The 20,893-nt window shown below is 39.3% G+C and overlaps 1 protein-coding gene across 7 annotated transcripts in view; it reads left to right on the top strand.

Moving 5' to 3' along the window:
- Window positions 1-18,085, top strand: part of ELAVL2 (ELAV like RNA binding protein 2) — a 98,166-nt gene extending 80,081 nt beyond the window's left edge. For 6 of the 7 annotated variants that reach the window (XM_075739331.1, XM_075739335.1, XM_075739333.1 and 3 more), the window contains 4 exons: window positions 8,474-8,627; window positions 11,148-11,373; window positions 14,889-14,927; window positions 15,386-18,085. In XM_075739331.1, coding sequence (XP_075595446.1) covers window positions 8,474-8,627; window positions 11,148-11,373; window positions 14,889-14,927; window positions 15,386-15,716 — 750 coding nt within the window. In that variant the 3' untranslated portion in view covers window positions 15,717-18,085. The remainder of the gene's footprint in view (window positions 1-8,473; window positions 8,628-11,147; window positions 11,374-14,888; window positions 14,928-15,385) is intronic. The other variant, XM_075739336.1, reaches the window with a different exon arrangement.
- Window positions 18,086-20,893: the final 2,808 nt, after the last annotated feature.

Here is a 20,893-nt window from a genome sequence, read left to right as displayed (position 1 = left end):
CTGTATCAAAAGTGAAATAGGTGGACTTTGTCATCAATAATGAATAGAAACTGTATATCCCATATCCCAGGCAAGCTTCTTTTGCATGGGAATTAGTTCCCATATACTGGGTAACATTTTGTGGTGTCCTTGTTTTTCTCTAGTGATGCTGACTGGTGGTAATCACAGATCACTGGTAATGCTTTGTCAAAGAAAGTCAAATGACAGTTATGTTGGGTTTCTGAAGTTCTGTGTTTCTTTCAGATTTCTTGCGCGGCCAGAACTTCTAGGTGCTTAGTAAGATGTCTAGAGATAGGGTTTGGATATTGGTCATGAAGTACTGATTTCAGTTGGTATGTTATTCCTGATCAGATTTGAGTATGCATCAGTCAGGATACAGGAGTAGTCACTGGAATACTTTCCATGTAGGGTAGTCTGTGATCAGTGTATGTTCTTAGATGTAAAAAAACCTTGTAAACACATTTCAAGAATTCAAAGGGAATGACACTGAAACTGAACTTGTAATGGTAATATTTACTGGTTAGAGCTTATTGTTTTCATTTATTTGCTTGCTTTAAATTGCATTCAGTATAGGTCTTGACTACTATGTCAAACTCTATTCCAAATAACATTTAGCAGCTAGGGAGTTGGGCAATAAACATCACTGGATCAACTGTCACTGTGAAAGAATCCATACTCATTTGACAGAGGAAAAGTTGAGAGGAGTTCTGCAGATACTGTTTTATATCTTGATAGATACCTGTTCTGCAGCATAAGGTAAACTTACAGGAAGTTAGGAAACACTTTTTGTGCATTTTCCTTCTTCCAAGGGGCTCTGAATGAGTTTATATCCTTGATATGTTACAGCACGTCTAGCAATGTGAATGCACCTTTGGAAGACAATGTATTTTAATTCCTCTTGGAAGGAATAGGGAGGGAAATTACTGTATCACTGGTTTTATACAAAAAGCTGTGTGGGAATCTTCTGTCTTGGCTCTACCTTCATTTGATTCAAGTTACTTCCAGACCTTGGGTAAAAGTCCATTTCAAAGATTTTCCTTAAGATTTTGTTATAAAGTGTTGTTGCAGAGTCACAGAATGGCTGAGGTTCGATGCACCTCTGGAGGACTCTAGTCCAACATGCTCAGAGCAGGTTCAACGTAAGGCTCAGAACTCTACCTAGCTGGGTTTTGAACATCTTCAGGGTCAGACTGTACAATCTGAGTAACTCTAATGCTTGACCACCCTTTACCATGAAAAGGTGTTTTCTTATAGAATGAAATCTATCTGGACTTTCCAAATGAACTTTTCTGTGTTTCAGTTTGTGCCCTTTGCCTCTTGTCCTGTCACTTGATACTACAGAGAAGAGTCTGGCTCCATGTTCTTTACTCCCTTCATCAGATTTTTATGGCTAAGATCCTCCTGAGCTGCCTTTTTCTCCAGACTGAACAATCCCTGGTCTCTCAGCCTTTCCTTGCATCAGAGATGCTCCAGTCCCTTAATCACTTTTGTAGCCCTTCACTGGACTCGCTCTAGTTGTAAATATCTGTCTTGTATTGGGGAGCCCACAGCTGGAGACAGCACTCCAGAAATGTCTTGCCACTGCTGAGTAGAAAGGATCACCTCCCTTGACCTGCTGGTAATGCTTCTACTAATGCAGCCCAGGTGGTTGTTAGCCATGTTGTTGCAAGGGTACATTCTGCTGGCTCATGATCAGCTTGATGTCTACTAAGACTCCAAAGTTCTGTGCTAAACTGCTTTTCAGCCAGTTGGTTCCCAGCATGTGTGAGTACATATGATTATTCCTTCCTGGGGGGGAAGACTCTGCTTTTCCTGTTGTTGAACTTCTTTGGGGTTCCTGTTTGGCCAGCTCTCCAGTCTGTTCACATCCCTCTGGATGGCAGCATGATCCTTTGGCCTGTCAGCCACTCCTCCCAGTTTTGTATCATCTGTGACATTTCTGAGGGTGCACTCTGCCGTATCATCCAGGTCACTAATGAAGATGTTAACCAGTATTAGATCCACTATCAATGGGGGGCCAGTGGCTGGCCTCTAAGTGGACTTCATGCTACTGACTGCAACCCACGGAGCCTGGCAATTCAGCCAGTTTTCAGTCTATGTCGTTGTCCCACTTGACTAGTATGTACTTAATAGTTATCCAGTATGTTCTTAAGTATGTGCAGCTGTACTTAACGTGCACTTTGTAAGGCTATTATGAAGGAGAGTGTCAAGTCTTACTAAGCTGAGATAAACAACATCCATTGTTCTCTGCTTGTCCACCAAGGCAGTTATGTCATTGTAGAAGACTATTACTTGGTCAGATGTGATTTCCCCTTTATAAACCCATGCTGACTACTTCAGTCACCTTGTCATTCATGGACTGGAGGAGATTTTCATGATTAATTGCTCAATCACCTTGCCAGGGTTTGAGTTGAGATTGACTGGCCTGTAGTTCCCCAGAGAGCAAGATGCTCTTTCTTGCTGCTCTTGAAGATGGTGATGTGATACTTGCTTTCTCCCACTCCATAGAAACCTTCTCTGTCGCTTGTGACCTTGGAGAGACAACCAAGAATTGCCTTGCAATGACGTAGTTCAATAAGGCCAAGTGCCAGGTCCTGCACTTGGGTCACAACAACCTCAGGCAATACTACAGGCTTGGGGAAGAGTGGCTGGAAAGCTGCCCAGCAGAAAAGGACCTGGGGGTATTCGTCAACAGCCAGCTGAATGTGAGTCAGCAGTGTGGCCAAGGTGGCCAACAGCATCCTGGCTTGTATCGGAAATAGTGTGGCCAGCAGGAGTAGGGAAGCAATTATCGGCACTGGTGAGGCTGCACCTCGAGTCCTGTGTTCAGTTTTGGGCCCCTCACTACAAGAAGGACATTGAGGTGCTGGAGCGTGTCCAGAGAAGGGCAACGAAGCTGGTGAAGGGTCTAAAGCACAAGTCTTATGAGGAGTGGCCGAGGAAACTGGGGTTGTTTAGTCTGGAGGAGTCTGAGGGGAGACCTTATCGCTGTCTACAACTACCTGGGAAGGAGGTTGTAGCCAGGTGGATGCTGATCTCTTCTCCCAAGTAACTAGCAATAGGACAAGTGGAAATGGCCTCAAGTTGTGCGAAGGGAGGTTTAGATTGGGTATTAGGAAAAAATTCTTCACCGAAAGGGTTGTCAAGCATTGGACCAGGCTGCCTAGGGAAGTGGTTGAGTCAACATCCCTGGACTTATTTAAAAGACACGTAGATGTGGTGCTTAGGGACATGGTTTAGTGGTTGGACTTGGCAGTGCTAGGTTGGACTTGATGATCTTAAAAGCCTTTTCCAACCAGAACAAGTCAATGATTTCTATGCCATCCATGAGCTGCCTCAGCACTTGTGGATGCAACCTTTCAGGCCCCTTGGACTTTTGTCTGTCCAGTTTAAATACTCCTCAGTGTGATCCTCCTCCACTGAGGATGAGTATTCCTTGTTCCGGACTTTGTACTGTCTCATGAGTCTGAGATCCCTGAAGGTAGATATTACTGGTAAAGACTGAGGCAAGGAAACATATTAAGTGTCTGGTCCTTTTCTGTCCCTGGTGAGCAGTTTCTGTGCCCTGTTCAGCAGGGGGTCCATGTTTTCCTCAGTCTTCGTTTTGCTGCCAATATATTTGTATAGATGTTTTTTGTTGCCCTTCAGATCTCTCACTAAATCCAGGTGGGCTTTAGCTTTCCTAACTTCATCTGTGTGTGATTGGACACCATTTATATATTCCTGCTTTCACATCCCGTACACTTTGGTTTTGTGTTGGAATTTAATCCCCTGTTCATCTAAACAGGCCTCCAGAAACCTTTGCTTGATTTCCTACTTGCTAGGATGGACCTTTGTTTTGGAGGTGATCAGTCACTGGAGATGGCATGCAGGGATATCAACATGGTTTCCAGACCTATAAAGCTGTTGTGGCAGCTTGCTTTATAAGAACTGTGGTATCCATGCCTGTGCTGCTGGGCTGTGGTAATCACCATGGAGGTCCATCAGGGCAATGTATGGGTAAGAAGGGAGAATTTTCATTTCATTCTCAGTACTACTGAACTTGAACTGCAGATCAGGCAGACCTTATGAATTAGTTACTTGCTTCTAGCCTATGTTAGTGTCACTGACCAGGAGGGAAACAACTTTAAAGTATTAAGTGTTGCCTCACAGGTCAATTATTTGATCTTCTTTTCTTTTTTTCTTTACTTTTTATGTGTGTGTCCTTTTCTGTTCATAAAGAGCACAACTCTTATTTCTGCTTACATTGTACTTCCTCAGTTTTATTCATGTAGTGTGTTGAGTCAGAATAACAGCAGTGGGCAGCTGGATGGAAGATCCAATTACTGTATTAGATTGGTTAGAAAATGGAGCTATTTAATCTATCAACATCTGTAGAACTACTTCTAAAGCAAAGCGTAGGTATTTTGGAGACTGGGAAAACAGTAGCACCATGAAGTATGGCTTAAGGGCTTTCGCAGGCCTTTGGTATCTTCTATTCATACAGACTTCTTTTATCCTGTTTGAAAGGAGTTTGAGAGGCTTACATTCTGCATCCTCTGTTCTGAGTGGTTGCATGCTTAGAAAACAGCTTAGTAACAGGTATTTATCGAAGTTCAAAGCTAATGTAAAGTCCACAATATCTCCTTAATTGTCAGCAAACCATGGTTTGTTGGTTTTTTCCAGTTTCTCAGTGAAATGTTTGACCAGCAGTTGCATAGCTTTCTTTTTAAATACAAAGATAAGTCACTGTTTTCCTTCCTTCCTTAAATTGCTGGTTGCTCCTAGGAATTCTGACTTCTCTCCAGAATACCTGACTAGACAGATACAGAAAGAAAAACTTGTGTCTGACAGCTATAAAAGGACTGGATAGAACAGTTTTCAGTGCATCTCAATTCCAGAGAGAAATATAAAACTGGCAGATAAAATTGAGATGTTCCAGTGATGCATGCAGCTATTCATCTATCTTCATCTAGTTTATAAGTATTGCTTGTCCTCCCCTGCTTCCATTGGCATCAAACTTTACATTAATAACAGTTCATTGTTTTCAGTTACAAAATGGAGTTTGCTGTGCCCTCCTCCCATGTAGAGTTAAACTTGGGGGGTTGGAAGGGTTCCTTTTGAAAAACATTTATTTGGCTGTTCAGAACTGCTTGGTTTTGATAATTCAGGATTTTGTGTCTAGTCCTGTCCACTGGCCAGTGTGCCTCCATTCGCTGGCCTTGGGTCTCCTTAAGGTCATCCTACCAAGTGTGCAATGGAGCTTTATTTCTTAAAGAAGCTCATAGCCAAGTCAGCAAGTCGGGCAAGTTCTTTCATTCCTCAGCTGTTGTATTTTTCTACTTCTTGGGCAGCCGTTGCTGTCCTTGCTGCTGCTTTGGCTGAACGCAGGCAAGCTTTACGTTTCCTATCTCTCATGCAACTTTACCTGTCAGAATCTCTGTCTACCACAAGATGTATACTTTTGCCTGTAGAAGAGTAAGAAAATGACTCAAGATCTAGAAACTGTTCTTTCAAATATGGATGTATGTACTGTGAGGGTTGAAAATACAGAATAAATAAAAAAAATAGTTTCAAACAACTTGCAAGTACGGGGCTTTAGCTGCACAGCCATGTAATGGTAGTGGATTTATCACTTCAAGAAAAAAAAACCTGGTTTAACACAAGCTTTGTAAAAACCTTCAGCATGGAACTGGCAAAATCAGTCACTTGACCTAACTGTGTCAGAACCTGCCATACAGCTGGTAACTGAAGTCTGACTCTTCTTCTCTTTGACTTGCAAGACTGTACTTCCCCTCATCTTTATTTCTGTAGTTCCACTGGTACGTGTGGTCCTTTACTTTGCAAATACTCATCTAAAGAAAGGATATCAAAATTATAACAGTAGGGTCTCTCCTTTCCTTTCTTCCTCTGAAAAAAAGCTGGTGTTGCTGATGAGATTTGGACTCAAATATTGAATCTACTCTAGCAAATTTTAAGAAATCAGACGTATGTATTTACCTTTCCTGAAGGACCTGTTAAATTTGTCATCTGCCTTGTGAAAGGCTCTTGGGAATCAACTGCTCTGTCACATGCAGGAACACTACTGCTGTTCTTGTAACATCTATTATCTGGTGTCTTGTTTCCAGTAGTTTAGAAGATTCCATCATTGCTGTAATTTAAAGTGGTCCTGCATAGTATATGGATAAGTTACTTATGCTGCTGCAAAATGGCCTTAATCACTTTTTAATACTACAATTCTGATAGAGAGGCTTTCTGTGGCAGGTTACAGTCACTTATGACCTGAACACTCCTGCTGTGTGAAGCTGACTCCAGCTAGTAGATATTGTCTTCTAGGTATAATCCAATGTTGACTTTCTTAAATGGCAAGAATCAAGTCAAAATAGAAAATCTAATCTGTCAATTTGCAGCTAGTCTGCAAAATGAACTACTACTTTCTCTTCACACTGTATCTTGAAAAAATCACAAGAGATGTTTTTATCTCTTCAAAGACATTTATCAAATAAAAGACATTTGTAAAGAAACAACCAAAACTTTTAACTTACACTGACAATGGGTATTTTCCAGTATGTGACTGGATTATAGAAGAGGTCCCTGTGGCATGGGAAGCTGAGATGGAAAGATTTGTCCAGAGTCGTATAGCAGATTCTTGCCATGACGAGATGTCAGGAATATATTTTAGTGTTTGGTGGGGCCTCTTTTTTTTGGTTGTTTTTTTACACTTACCATCATAGGCATTTTTGCTAAAGGGTCTGTGGCTTTCTACCTGGCACCTTGGTGGTGGTAATTTTCATGAGCTCTTCTGTGGACAGTCCGTAGTGCATGTTAATATAAAAAAGGGAGGGGCCACGTAGAAGGAAGAGGACTAAGTAATCTTTTGTTCAGCGGGCTCAGCTCCAGTGGAAAATAAACTGTTCTTCAGTGCAGCTTTACTGGAGTGGAAATAAACAGTATGGAACCTAGGAAATTCTGTCATTCCTGCTGTAAAATTGGACACTGGCAGCTTTTCTATTGTGATTAAACTTGCACATCTTCACCCCCCCCAAAAAAAAAAATTAGGAGAAAAGGGTGAGGCTGTTCCCAGCTGCCTGTGTGGGAGATTAGAAGACAAGCACTCTGAACACAGGTCTTCAGCTTTTATGTGGCTCTCCCATTTAAAGAGCAAGGCACTGGGGCTTACAGGGCTCTGTGTTGGATGGTGCGTTATCTTGGACAGCTACAAGTTTTGTAGGTCAGCCCTGTTCAGCCAGCTTTGGAAGATACCTTGCACAAAGCCTCTAGGTAACAATCACAGCAGTGTTCCAAGTAATGCTTGTTTAGTCTCCAGGGTGCTCTATCTCAATTGCCTTTTTTGTTTTGCTTCCACAGGACTCTTAAGAGTCTGCTGATCTGCATGGAAATGAGACAGGGGGAGGATTTGAAAATAAATGTCAAAGGATTAGGCAAAAGATAGATTTACAGAGTTAAGTTCCAGCTGCCCAGAGTTGGCTAATCCTGCATTGCAGGGAGGAAAGGAGATAAATCTGACTGCTCCTTGAGGCTCCTTTTTAACTTTACAATTTATACCGTGAAAACCCCAAATGAAGTATTTTTTCCTGTCCTGTTCCGCAAGCATGGATGTTCTGTTCTAATCTTTCCTGTAATAAGGACAAACCACTCATAGAGGCTTCATTGGGAGGTACTGAACTCTTCAATGCGCTGTTTTTATAGTATGTGTCTAAGGGTTGATGAAACTAATTGACAATCTTAATAAAATATTTCTGACTGACACTTCGAGGCAGCAGGTAAAAACTGTCCAAAATGACCTGAGAAGCACACTGTTACTTGGCTTTTTGTTTGTAAGACCTCTGTGTTGCAGAAATTGGCAAGCTGCTGAACAGCGAAAATGCAAGTTGCATTCATACTTCTGCCATTCATTCTTAAGCCTGTAAAAGTGATGTAGCAGAGTTTATCTTGATCTCCTGAAGGACTGTGTGTCATTTGATAGCAAGCTCAATACATGTACAAAGGACACAGCACTTGAAAAACACTTGCAAAGCTCTGAGTGCTATGTACTGTATTTTTATCGTTTTGACCTAGATATCAAAGTGAAATCTTTTGTATTTTTTTAATGCTTTTTAATAATTAAAAGGAAAACATTCTTGGATCTTCTGAAATTTGTCTTTTTAATATTAATGTAAGGTGAGAACACTTTTTCTCCACCGAGGCTTGCTGGACAATGTACCTAGTTCTTCTCCTTTATCTGAAAGTACTCCTTAAATTATAATTTATATACGAGTTCATGTAGTCAGCTTGTCCTGTGTGGACTATGTTGTGTTCCTTCAGTGTTTTCACAGAAGCCAGCACTGAAAACACCACTTTACGGGCTTTGCATGGTAGTTTTTCTGGCTGCCCTTAAAAACATTTCAGTATCTCAGAACAAATAACACTGTCCTACTTCAACTGTTTCTAAAGTCTTTGATTTCTGTTTTTTTTTTACTTTATTTTTCTTAAGGTATCCTATGCGAGACCAAGTTCGGCCTCTATCAGAGATGCAAATTTGTATGTTAGTGGACTTCCGAAAACAATGACCCAAAAAGAACTGGAACAACTCTTTTCCCAATATGGACGTATTATTACTTCTCGTATTCTGGTTGACCAAGTCACTGGTAAGTAGGCAGTTTTGCATTTCCCCTCATTTTTGGACTGGCAGTTTAGGAAATGTTTCACCTTTCAGTCCAATAGTCTTTTCTCAAGAATGTATGAAAGGTGTATGTAGGCCAGAAAATGCAATTTTCTGCTGGAATTGTTCATAAATATGCATGGACAAAAATAGATAGTGGAGTGTACTAGGCCAGCTTGAGTCATTTCCACCCTGAAGGTGCAGGTTTGAAGCCTGTTTCATGGCTTGTAATAAATTTACAGCTGCTATCATCATCTTCTCCAAGCTGCTGTGTGAAAATAGTCCCTATGTGCCTTATGAAATGCTATTAAACATGTCTTTTATAAAAATAAAATTTTATGCAGAAATGCACAGCTGGTTCTCTGAGGCTAGGATTGCAAAAGACTCGGACTGGTAATTGCTGTTAAGACTGTTGTCAAAGTTGCTTCATTAACTTTGGGCATGCTGAAGAACATGAACTTTGAGTTCTTCAGGAGCGGGTAAGTTCTGTGCTTAGCAGTGCCTTAAAGAACTAAGCTCTAGTAGGTTAGTTGTGGTGTCACAGTATCTGTCTTAACCAGCGAGTGGGTGTTAGTGACACTCTGGTTACTCTTCAGACTTGGACAGTAAAGCATATGTGTTTGCTGGATGAAATGGCTGATCTTGAGGAGCTTTATAATTTGCTGCCTCACCTGCTTCCAGCAGGCCTATTCCAAAAAATAACTAATCAAATGAAATGCCAAGTACATGACAGAAGTATTGAGTGTACAAAGCAAAAAATACAAAGGAGCAGGGCTCTCCAAATTCTCATCTTTCAGATAAACTAGAGGTGTGGAAAGGAAGAATTCATTTACTTATGTAATTATTCCCTAAATAATAAGCTAGCTTGGGTTTTTTTATAGTTGTACCTTTTCAAAAAAGTTGCATATCATTGTGGGTGACAAACAGCTTTCAGCTGTAGGAGGTCATAAAGTTTTCAAATGGTCTTACTTTGAAAGGATTGTGCATGCCAGTGTTTGATGCTTGTCTGACCTGTAGAGGACCTCATGTATTCCTTTGCAATTCCATTATGTTAACAGAAATCTCAATATTGAGACATAATAGTTACGGAGTGTTTTAAAAGTGTAAGTTGGTGACAGTGTAGAGAAGCAGAGAAATGAAAGCTAAAGGCCAAATAATGACTTGTAGAAGCAGCAGATTTGCGGGTCAGATTTCCAGTCTTTGCGCAATAAATAGCTGTTTACAGTATGTTCCTGTATATTCATGCATAGAAATGGTGGGATTTCACAAATGGGCCAATTAAGTAAATGTAATTAAACTTTTAAACGTGTACTGTAATTCTAAGTACTCATAAATCCTAGTATGTGCACAGTAGTTCTGTCATAGACCGTTGTTCAGGTTTAAGCTTTCTTCCGATTTCCTTCACAATTTGAAAGAGAGACTCAAAATGGTATGAATAATAAGGTTGTGACACAAACTGACAGATGACAAATGCAAAGTTGAAGCTGTGACATTTGCCTCTTTAAAGCTTTCTTACACCTGCTTATTGTCGCTTTGATGGTTTAAATAGTCATTGTTTATGAACACAATGCATTTCTTGTCATTAATGTCTTCCTCAAGTGAGGACAAGCATCTAACTTGTCTATTTATGAACCAAAATATAAGGGGGCTCTAATGGATTTAGGAATATTACAACAAAGCATGCAACTAACTAGTGTTGGCTGTAGTAGCTTTAATGCTAATTGGTTCAAGTATTGACACCTCAGTATGTTTATATTTGAGCCACAGTATAAATTTTTGAGGTGTGATGTTCCTAAGACACTTGTTCATAAACACTTGCTGACCCCCTTGCATGTTGTTTTTGACTTTTCTATACCAAGGAAGAATCTATGGCCCAAGAAAAATTTCCTTCAAAAATAACACCTAAAAAAGTACGGTGGTATGCTGAAACTGAATCTTTTACTTAGAGGTAACCACGAACTGTTAAAACAGGGCCGTAATTCCCATTACTGCAATCTAGAACGTGTACTCCATTGTTTATCCTCTCAGCATATTTGCTCCAAAGGGAGTTCAATGGGTTCTGCAGGAGACCATAAGACACTTTTTGCTGCTAGGTAGCAGATGACTAAGCTATTTACAGAATTTTTGTGAATTTGGATACAGCAGGATAGCATAAACTGAACAGAGGTTACAGTGCAGCTGGTTTTGACTTCCCCCTACACCTCCCCCCCAGATTGCTTTGTTTCAGAAATACCCTTTGGCTTACTATGTTTAAGTTGTCTCCACTGTGTTTTTCCCTCAACCTTCCAAGCTTTCTACACGATGTATCTTATGTTAGTTAAATTTAAAACAATTACAGTAGAAAAGTCTTACTACTTTGAGCAAAAGCTCAGTTCTAATAAGCTCAAAATTATCATGTGTTCACAGCAGTTGGTCATTAACATAGTAATTGGCTATGAAAATAATATACTAACATCTAATGCTGCAGAGTCTCTGAATTATTATATGCTTCCTTCACCTTGTGCAGGGGTATCAAGGGGTGTTGGCTTTATCCGGTTTGACAAGCGAATTGAAGCAGAAGAAGCTATCAAGGGCTTGAATGGCCAGAAACCTCCAGGTGCCACAGAGCCCATCACTGTAAAGTTTGCTAACAATCCAAGCCAAAAAACCAATCAGGCCATCCTTTCCCAGCTGTACCAGTCTCCAAACAGAAGGTATCCGGCACCTCTAGCTCAGCAGGCTCAACGTTTTAGGTAAGTCAAATACATACTTGTGTCAACAGTGCTGGAAGCCACGTGTTCCTGTGGGCTTGTTGGTTTCCCTCCACTCTTTCCCTTCCCTGCTTGTCTGATTTCTATGTGTGAAAGAAACGCATGAAAATGTTGAACTTCAGCTATGTTCTTACAGCTAAAAGCAAAAATGCATTTCATCCTATTGATAGCATTTAGTATCTAATAAACCTCCTTAGAGTTAAAATGAGATGACATCTTCCATACAGTCACCAAAAAAAATCCCTTTGTAAAGGTTATTTTTAATTTCCTAGATTATTGTTGATTAATGTGCAAGCGGATTCAGTTAACATTGGCCTAGGCAATTCAATTTTCTTCACAGCCATATGGCATGCCACAGCCAGCCTCCTCTTTCCCACCCCCTATCTCCTCCCTGTTCTGGCTTTCAGGTTTTTTCCTAGTCAGTTGTCTCAATCCTGCACACCACACTTTGTCTTCTCTTATTACAAACTTCTGTATTGCAGATTATTCAAATATTTTCTGCATGTGTTTTTTGCGGATATATGTTCCCATCATGTTGAAACTACAGCCATAAAGTTTCCTGTGATATTTAGTGTCTTGGAAAGGACAGATGGTGAGAACAAAGTGAAACAAATATTGTATTATCTACATTCATGAGTACATCAGATTTTTTCCAGTGATTTTGATCGTTTCTTCCCAACCTCTGCCCCTGGGCTATGTGACTAGAATGTGTTAAACAGTAATATACTCAAACAGTTACTATTTTATTTTTCAAGAAACAAAATGAGCTGGCAGTTTGCTTCAAAGAGAATATACCAAACTTCAAAAGCTCTGCACTGGCTACCCTTCTAGGCAGAATATTCAGAGTTCATGGACTGCACTTTTGGCAGAACTGATTTTTTTTTTCTTCAGCTTTTTAGCCTTATGTGCTGCAAGGTGTGAAGGTCAGCACTAGAGTAGGATTTCTGCCCTAAGGAAAGGCATAATCAATTTTATTCATTATTTGTTGGGATTTTCTTACCATTTCTTAGGAAATAAATGAGTTACCTTAAAAGGTGTGCTGAATATTGGATAAAGGTAGGCTTGCCACTGTTCCATAGGCAGAGCATAGGGGCGGAACTTGCATTTGCAGATGGACCCAAGTGCATTATATGAAATAAGATTATGAGGGAGCTGTTGTGCAGCCTGTGTGTACTGACTCTGGCAAGGCTGGCCTGCTGACTCTTTGAGTTCTTATGAGTGCACTTTATCCCAGATAATCAGCTGTGTTTGGTAGTACTCTGTTTAACTGATACTCCAGGTAAATCTATCATGATTTGTAGAAATTCTTTTTCCTTTGGATAGGACGTAAAAGCTTCTTTGCAGTTAAGTAATTTCAATACACTAGCCTTGTCCTGCAACATTAGGCTTTGAACCTTAAAAATTTTAATTTTGTGATTTACTTTTGTTTAAAAAGGAAGTGTATTTTCACAAGTGCCCATTTAAATTTCACTGGAAAATTTTTTGAGATACGAAGTGTAAAGTGATGCCTGAAAGAAACATAAAGACACCGTGATTTACTCCACTTAAAAGTATAACGGTAACAAAAAACACTGAGTAGGTACCAAGTCTGTAGTGAACAGGAGGAAGAGTAAAATCTCTTTCACTTTTACTGATGTGGAAGGAAGAACAAGGTTCAACTGACTGGTCCCAAGGTGGTAAACTGGGGTTGCAGACAAAATTAGATTTTTTTTTTTAATAGAATTTTTTGGGAGGAAGCCCTTCAGACATTGTTTCTTTAAAAGAGACAACCTTGCAGAATTTTAAATTCATATAACTGTAAAGGGCAATCCATCCCTTTTTGGCTTTTTAGGTCTTTGCTCTTTGCTGCATTCCAGCTCTGCTGCTAAGTAATTCAGATTGCACCGATGCTTTCGATCTTTCATGTCTTTCACATGCAAGAAATCTTAGCTGTTGACATTTCAGACAGGATTACCTGATGCGGTTGCCCTGACTGTTAATGGTTGACAGAGGCCTAAAACAGGGTCAACGTGAATTTTTAGTAGTAAAGAACAATAGGATCACTACAATGCTGCTTTTTTTCTTATTAAGAAAAATGTTGAGCTGGACTTCCAAAAGCAGCTATATGTAATTGTTCCTCAGTATCTGTAGGATGTGTAACTTAAAGCATCTTTAAAAATTGTCCAGTGAATTCCCCTGAGAATTTTTCCAGAATATTTTTAAGTCATCCAGGTAACTGATGAAAACTATTACAGTGATACCATTACTGTGAAGTCTGCAGCTGACTGCTCTACAGCAAGGACCTCTGAGTGGCAGTGTTTCTGGAACTCTTCACCTTCCTCTCCACCCTTAAATGTTAATGACAGTAGACCTCTGTCATCCACACTAAATCTACTGATAGTAGTCAGGCGTTTTTTAATTTCCTCTTCTGCTCTTCTAGGGGTTCAGTGCCTTGCTTTATTGTCAGTACATTCCACAAACCCTGCTCACTGCAGAATCATAATGTTCTGTTGTTTGAAACCTTTACTTGGATGCAAACAGCAAATATAATTATCTTCAAGTGGTTTGTGCACAAGTGTAGTTACACTACCGCAGCACTTGAGTTTGGATTCTGTATACCAGTGATGGTTCTTAACTCCTATAGCTCATTACTGGAGAAGAATCACGAGAAGGTACAGATCTGTAAGGTAGCTAGCTGTAAGCTAAAAACTGAATCAAGGGTACTGTTTTTACCTGAGCTTGTATTTTGTGGAGTCCTGAAGAGAACCTTTAACAAGACTTCCTCTTCATGTGTCTGGGCTCTGCCAGGAAGAAGCCAGAGGTTTTTTTGGTAGAAATTTGCTTAAAGAAACACTTCAAGGACTTCAGGAATAAGATTAATAGGATTGGTAGGCACTGCATGTTCCAGGTATTGGCTAGGTAATTCCAAAGGTTTTAGAGTTATGGTGGCATACTACAGTTTAGTAGCTTGGGGGAAGGTGAGGGAAGAAATACATGGAGAAAGCTTACAGTCTAATATATATGTGTGTGTATATATATTCTAAAAACAGTTTATTCTGGAAAAGAGTAGAAAAATGAAAAATCTTTTTTGCAGTTTATGTTCTAACATTTCTTACTGCTCCAAAACCCTGCATCTGTCTGGGTATTCATGTCAGGAAACTGTCAGAAGCCTCAGTAAAGTCTTCATCCAAAACAAGTTAGTAATCTGGAAAATTTCACTGAGGTGGTCACTGCCTGTAACTCTATGCTATCAGTATTTGACTTAGGCTAAACTTGTGGTAGTGGTGCACTTTCTGAACTGAACTATTTGTGGTTGTGGATGCTACACAAGAACATCTATTCAGTGTTCACTAACTGTATCAGGTGTGATAAGGTGCCACAGCTCTTTCAGTGGTGATGCTTTAACTTTGCATGAGGTTCTGTGCAGTGCAAGGGATGTGGCAGTAATATACCAAGTTTCCTTAAGATTAAAGGGTGGAAAAGTCTGAAGACTGAACACTTTGCTAAATGTTTTGCAGGTTGGACAATCTGCTCAACATGGCTTATGGAGTAAAGAGGTAATAAAGGACTATTAGGTTCATAATAACCCACTTAAGTATGTTGCGCACTCTTTTTCAGTAAGACTTACTTTGGATTTTTTGCATGTTGAGACTTCAGCTGAGATTGTTCATTTTGGTGCATTGTGCATGAGAGAGACAAACTTTTTGTAGCAGTTCCATGGAATTCCTGTTTTAGATGGCTTACTAATCCTCACTGGTTTTATGGCATGCTTTTCTTTTGGTTTTCAATGTTACTCCATTAGAGACAGACCTAGCATTGTTCCCCCTACTTATGTATAGTATTTGACATAGTATTTTTTGCAATTGGGGGGAAAAAATATTTTGTTACCTAATTAGTCTGGTCAACATGTTCATGCTGTGAAAAGCCCTGTGTCATTTTCTTTTTTTATTTTGAAATGTCTTTGGAATTTTCTGTGAACAGTTACTTTATGATTTTGTTTTCTTTCATTCTTCAGTAGGTTTCCTCCAATGACTATTGATGGAATGACCAGTTTGGCCGGAATTAATATCCCTGGACATGCAGGAACTGGATGGTGCATTTTTGTGTACAACTTGGCCCCTGATGCTGATGAGAGTATCCTCTGGCAAATGTTTGGGCCCTTCGGAGCAGTAACCAATGTGAAGGTCATCCGCGACTTTAACACCAACAAGTGCAAAGGTTTTGGATTTGTGACTATGACAAACTATGATGAGGCAGCTATGGCAATAGCCAGCCTGAATGGATACCGCCTTGGGGATAGAGTATTGCAGGTCTCTTTCAAAACAAACAAAACGCACAAAGCCTAACAAGTTATTCTCAGTGCATTAATACATGAAATCTATACAACAAAGGCAATTTACAAGAAGCTTTATGCATTAGTAAATGCCTTTGTTGTATGCCAGTGTGGAAATGGGGATAAAATGACTACTTAGCATCCTAAGAATATGTGAGATTTTTTATTGCTAATATTTGAATTAAAACTTCTTAAATATCTTTTGTGTTTGAATATTGACAAGAGATACAGGGTTTTTACCTGTCACAATGCATATTCTATTGCCTTCTTTGAAGAAGGTGGACCTTTTAAAATGTTTCAGCTAAGGGAAGAAGTTTTTTCTTTGTACATGACTGCCTTTAACCTATGAGTAAATATTGAGGCTTTGTGTTATACTTTTTAAGTTGTTTTTTTGTTATTCTTGATTTGCTTTGTGTTTAATTTACTTTTTTATGCATTGGTGTTTTGTTGTTCCAGAAAAGAATCTGAAGTTTACATTTTATTTATAAAGTTATAAGCAGTATTTATTTTATAATTATCATTTGGGGAATGGGAACACATTATAAAAGCTTATTGTAAGAATACTGGAGAACTTTTCGTAAAGCAGTACCTTGCCAAAGAGATAAGAGCCTCTTTGATGTGGGTTTAAAAAAGCATCTATTTTTATAAATAAAAAAATAAAAAAATTTGGAGAAACTTTTTACTGGTCCTGGAACAAATATTTTGACTTAAATACTTTGAGAAATCTCTTCATATGACACCTAGTGAGCTTTTAAAACTTACCAGGAAATTTGCAATTGTTGGGGAAAATTTAGAAAGATTTATGATGTAGAAATACTTTTGAGACCTTTGTATTAAGAAGTAGAGTCAATGGGATGCACTGTTGATTTCATTTTTGTAATCATCAGTGGAGTCTTTGATCATCCTGGTTATTAAGTGATAGGTGGCTCACATTAATTTGTGATTTTGAAACAAATGAAAATTTAAAAAATAATATAAGAGCAAGCAGGAAACTTAAAATACTGAGAAATCGGGGAAAAATCTGTTCTTCCTAAAGAATTCCCTTCAGATTGAGCTCATGGTGTTTAGTGATGTACTTGCTATTGTTTGAAGAATTGTTTTGTCTTAAGAAAAGACATTGAGCATGGTTTGCGCACTAGCAAATCAGCAGAATTGGCCTCAGTTGGGTGTATTTGGAGGTATTTTGAAAGTTATGTTCAAGGCTAACACCTGAGCTTTGTGTAATGTAAATAAGACCTTGAGTTATGAACCTTTTGGCTAATTTTTATTTTAGTTTATTTAAGTTACATGCCAAGTGATGTTCAACTTTGAATGTTTTTGTATGAGTTTTTCTTTGTAAATGGCATTAACATTGTTACTTGAGGTCTGCTTATTCACTTTTGTTGTCCTGAGGACTTGAATTTACAGTGCATCAGATCTGTTGCTATTTGTAGATAGTCTAGCTTCAGCTGTTTATGGTGATGCTACATTTTTGTTTATAAATATGTTTGTGGTAAAAAATGAGTATAATCATAGGTTTTGAATAAATTTCCTTACATTTTTCATACAAAACCCATAAATATCTGTATGCTATTGAAATTTAACTTTGTATGATGCTTAAATCACTATTTGGGGAAATAGAAAAAGTCTTACCATGTATTGAAGAAATTTAAGGAAAAAAATACAGAATATTTTCTGATTAGCATCTAGCTTATAATTAAATTTTTAAAAAAAGCTGAGGGTTTGATGCCTTCACCAGGATGCACTGACAACTGTGTAGTAACGTCCTGCTTTTTGTATAAACTGAGATGCTCATACGCTTCCCCTTAGAAAAAGCAATGTTCTATGCATAACATAGCTGTACACTATCTTTGCAGTTGCTTTTGGTTCCTATTCTTTTAAATTGTAGTTATAAATTTCAGTATCGTACAGTACATATACTGTGAAGCGCGTGCTAAAGTGAATAAGCGAGTTTTCATGCTGACCCACTCAATGCTATTCAAAAATCAATTGGCTCCTGAGCACTTCCTCATTCTTAGGTGCATTTAGATTGTTAAAGCTAATTCTTTGCATTAAAAAATGTATATACTATAGAAATCACAAACTTTCCAATGTGAGTGAAAACCGTAGCTACATGCTTGTTTCCTATACTGCTGTAGCAACTAACAGCATTGATGAGAAGGCATGTGAATTTGGCTTCACTTTACAGTGTTTATCAGAGCACTTAGTAAAATATAAGGCTGGTATTTATTTGAAGTTGTATAGTATGACTTAATTCACATCTGTTGGAATAGAAAATATATTCTGTTGAGTATTTAAGAGGTTGTACATGTTTTCTTTTGTGTTTGGATCCTTTGTACTTTTCCATGTTCAGTACATCAATAAACAAAGTTGAAGGGAAAACAGTGTCACGAGCAGCTCTTTCACGGTATTGTCCTCTGCTTTCATGGCTATGCAATTTGAGTGCAAGGTTTCTGCAGATCTCTCAAGCTCCTTTTAACTTAGCTTAGGATCCTAGTTACCAACAAGGAGGTAAGACAGTGGAGCTGTGTACCAGTTCTGTTACGTTAGAATTAGTGTTGAATATTTTCATTCTGGTTTTATATGAACTGCTCAATACCTAGGCTGATATAATAAATTAGGATCATTAAACATATTCAGTAAAAATCAATTTGCTGTCTAGCAGACTGCTATTCAGTGTAGCTAAATTAATGCCCTAGTGTGTTAGGATAAAAACAGAGAGGGAAGGATTTACTCTTTATTGCAATGGCCATTTGCTGTTTAATTACGGCATTAATTTCTGGGCTCCATTAATTGAGTGGGTATTCAGTTAACCTTAGTTTGCTGCTGTTTTCCCTTCCCAGCTCTTGAATAAATTCTTAAAAATTAGTCAACTGTCTCTTGCCCTTATAAAGTACATATACTCCTAAGTTAATTTGCTCTGCTGAATTGAATGAGAGTGAATTTTCTCCAGTGAGAACACAATTCCAGTATAGCTTTTATTTTAAACTGTTTTCTTTCATGTTCTCTTTTACATCTTTACTGACAGATTATTTTTTTTAATACAAAACATTGTAGCATGCGTTGTGCTGTGAAGCATCTCCCATCACTACAGTGTGGTGGACTTGAATTTGCTTGGATGATGGGGTCCTAAGTCAGTGAACAACACATGTAGATAATAATACCTCAAGATGTCAGTCATAACCGGTGTTAACAGACTGACTTTTTACTTACAGAAATAGTGTGTACTGATGACTTTTTATGCAGTTATGTTCTTTGGCAGCTGGAATAATGAAAGGATGCAAGACACAGTGCTTGGCAGCAAATGACCTATACTTGGAGTTCAGATTCCAGCAGAGACATCTGTGTGTTCAGCTTGTGCTCTTTCACAGAAGGATAGTTTTAGTTCTCAACTTAAACCAGTTTCAGTACAGTGTAACTAGCCACAGTTGAATTATTTTGTTATACAGAAATGAGGACAAAATGTGTTTATATAATTGTCTTCAGTTTAAAATCACAAACAGCTTATATTTTGAGCGTTAGCTAGTAGTTAAGCAGGCAGTCAAGGAGCAACACTAAAAATTACCAGTTATAAGTGGTGTTTTCCAGGGAAAAGGTCAGCACTGAACTTCCCACCTGCATCTAGAAAACCTTCCTTTGGCAAGACAGCCTTTTCCTGCTGTGAACAAAAAAGATGCATTTTTTTTTTTAAGCAGACAGCTGTCCTTTGGGGTTGTACATGGTGTATATTCATTGCATAAAACCCAGGAGTCATCAGGTACTAGTAAGTCTGTGATACTCTTGTCTGTACTGCTGAGCAGGCCTCACTGATGTTTAAAATCCATTACTCTTTGTATTGTCATTTCAAACATGCTGCATGAAGGTGACCTCAATATAGGAATAGTGACTTAAATCTTGAAAAGCAGCAACTAGTTAGGACTTTTATCAAAAAAATTTATAGCTTTATTTTATGACTGGCAGAGAGTATCTCACGGATTGGTTGGAGTTGGAAGTACCTCTGGAGATCTAGTGCAACCTCCCTGGTAGAGCAGGATCACCTAAAGCAGGTTGCACAGGATTGCATCCAGGCAGGTTCTGAATATCTCCAGAGAAGATACGCCTCTCTGGACAGCCTGTTCCCGTGCTCGGTCACCCTCACAGTGAAGAAGCTTTTCCTTATATGCAGATGGAACTTCCTGTGTTCCAGTTTGTGCCCCTTGCCCCTTGTCCTGGCACTGGGCACCACTGAGAAGAGTCTGGCCCCATCCTCTTGACATCCACCCTCTAGATATTTATAAGCATTAATAAGATCCCCTCTCAGTCTTCTCCAGGCTAAATGTATCTAGCTTTCTCAGCCTTTCTTCATACAAGAGATTCTCAAGTCCCTTAGTCATCCTTGTAGCCCTCTGCAGGACTCTCTCCAGCAGTTCCCTGTCTTTCTTGAACTGGGGAGCCCAGAACTGGACACAGCACACCAAATGTGGCCTCACCAGGGCAGAGTAGAGGGGGAGGATAACCTCCCTTGACCTGCTGGCCACACTCTTCTCAATGCACCCCAGGTACCATTGGCCTTCTTGGCCATAAGGGCACACTGCTGGGTCATGGAGAGCTTCTTGTCCACCAGGACTCCCAGGTCATTCTCTGCAGAGCTGCTTCCCAGCAGCTGAACCCCTAACCTGTACTGGTGCTTGGGATTGTTCTTCCCTAGGTGCAGGACCCAACGCTTGCCCTCATTGAATTTCATATGGTTCCTCTTTGCACAGCTCTCCAGCCTGTCCAGGTCTCGCTGAATGGCAGTGCAGCCTTCTGGTGTGTTGGCCACTCCTCCCAGCTTAGTATCATCAGCAAATTTGCTGAGGGTACGCCCTGTCCCCTTGTCCAGGTCGTTGATGAATATGTTGAATAGGACCAGACCAAGTACTGACCCTTGGGGCATAGCACTAGATACAAACCTCTCAGGTTTCTTTACTATAACACTTTGAGAAATTAACACAATTTGGGTTATGTTCCATCATGGGTAAAATAATAGCCTGGGATTGTGCTATTTTGACACTGTTGACACTTGATCCAACTGTGCTTGCACCTTCGTTAATGTTGGGCTTTGCCTGCACAGTCATGGCATTTGGACTTCAATATTTCAAGGTCTGCATCTCAAAAACAAGAAGAATACACCTATTTTTACACTGAAATTTTCCTAATTAAACTTTGCTG

This window comes from Balearica regulorum, chromosome Z (assembly GCF_011004875.1).
Source record: "Balearica regulorum gibbericeps isolate bBalReg1 chromosome Z, bBalReg1.pri, whole genome shotgun sequence".
Lineage (NCBI taxonomy): Eukaryota > Metazoa > Chordata > Aves > Gruiformes > Gruidae > Balearica > Balearica regulorum.
The sequence above is the reverse complement of the archived record's forward strand: the minus strand, read 5'-3'. Positions and strand labels throughout refer to the sequence as shown.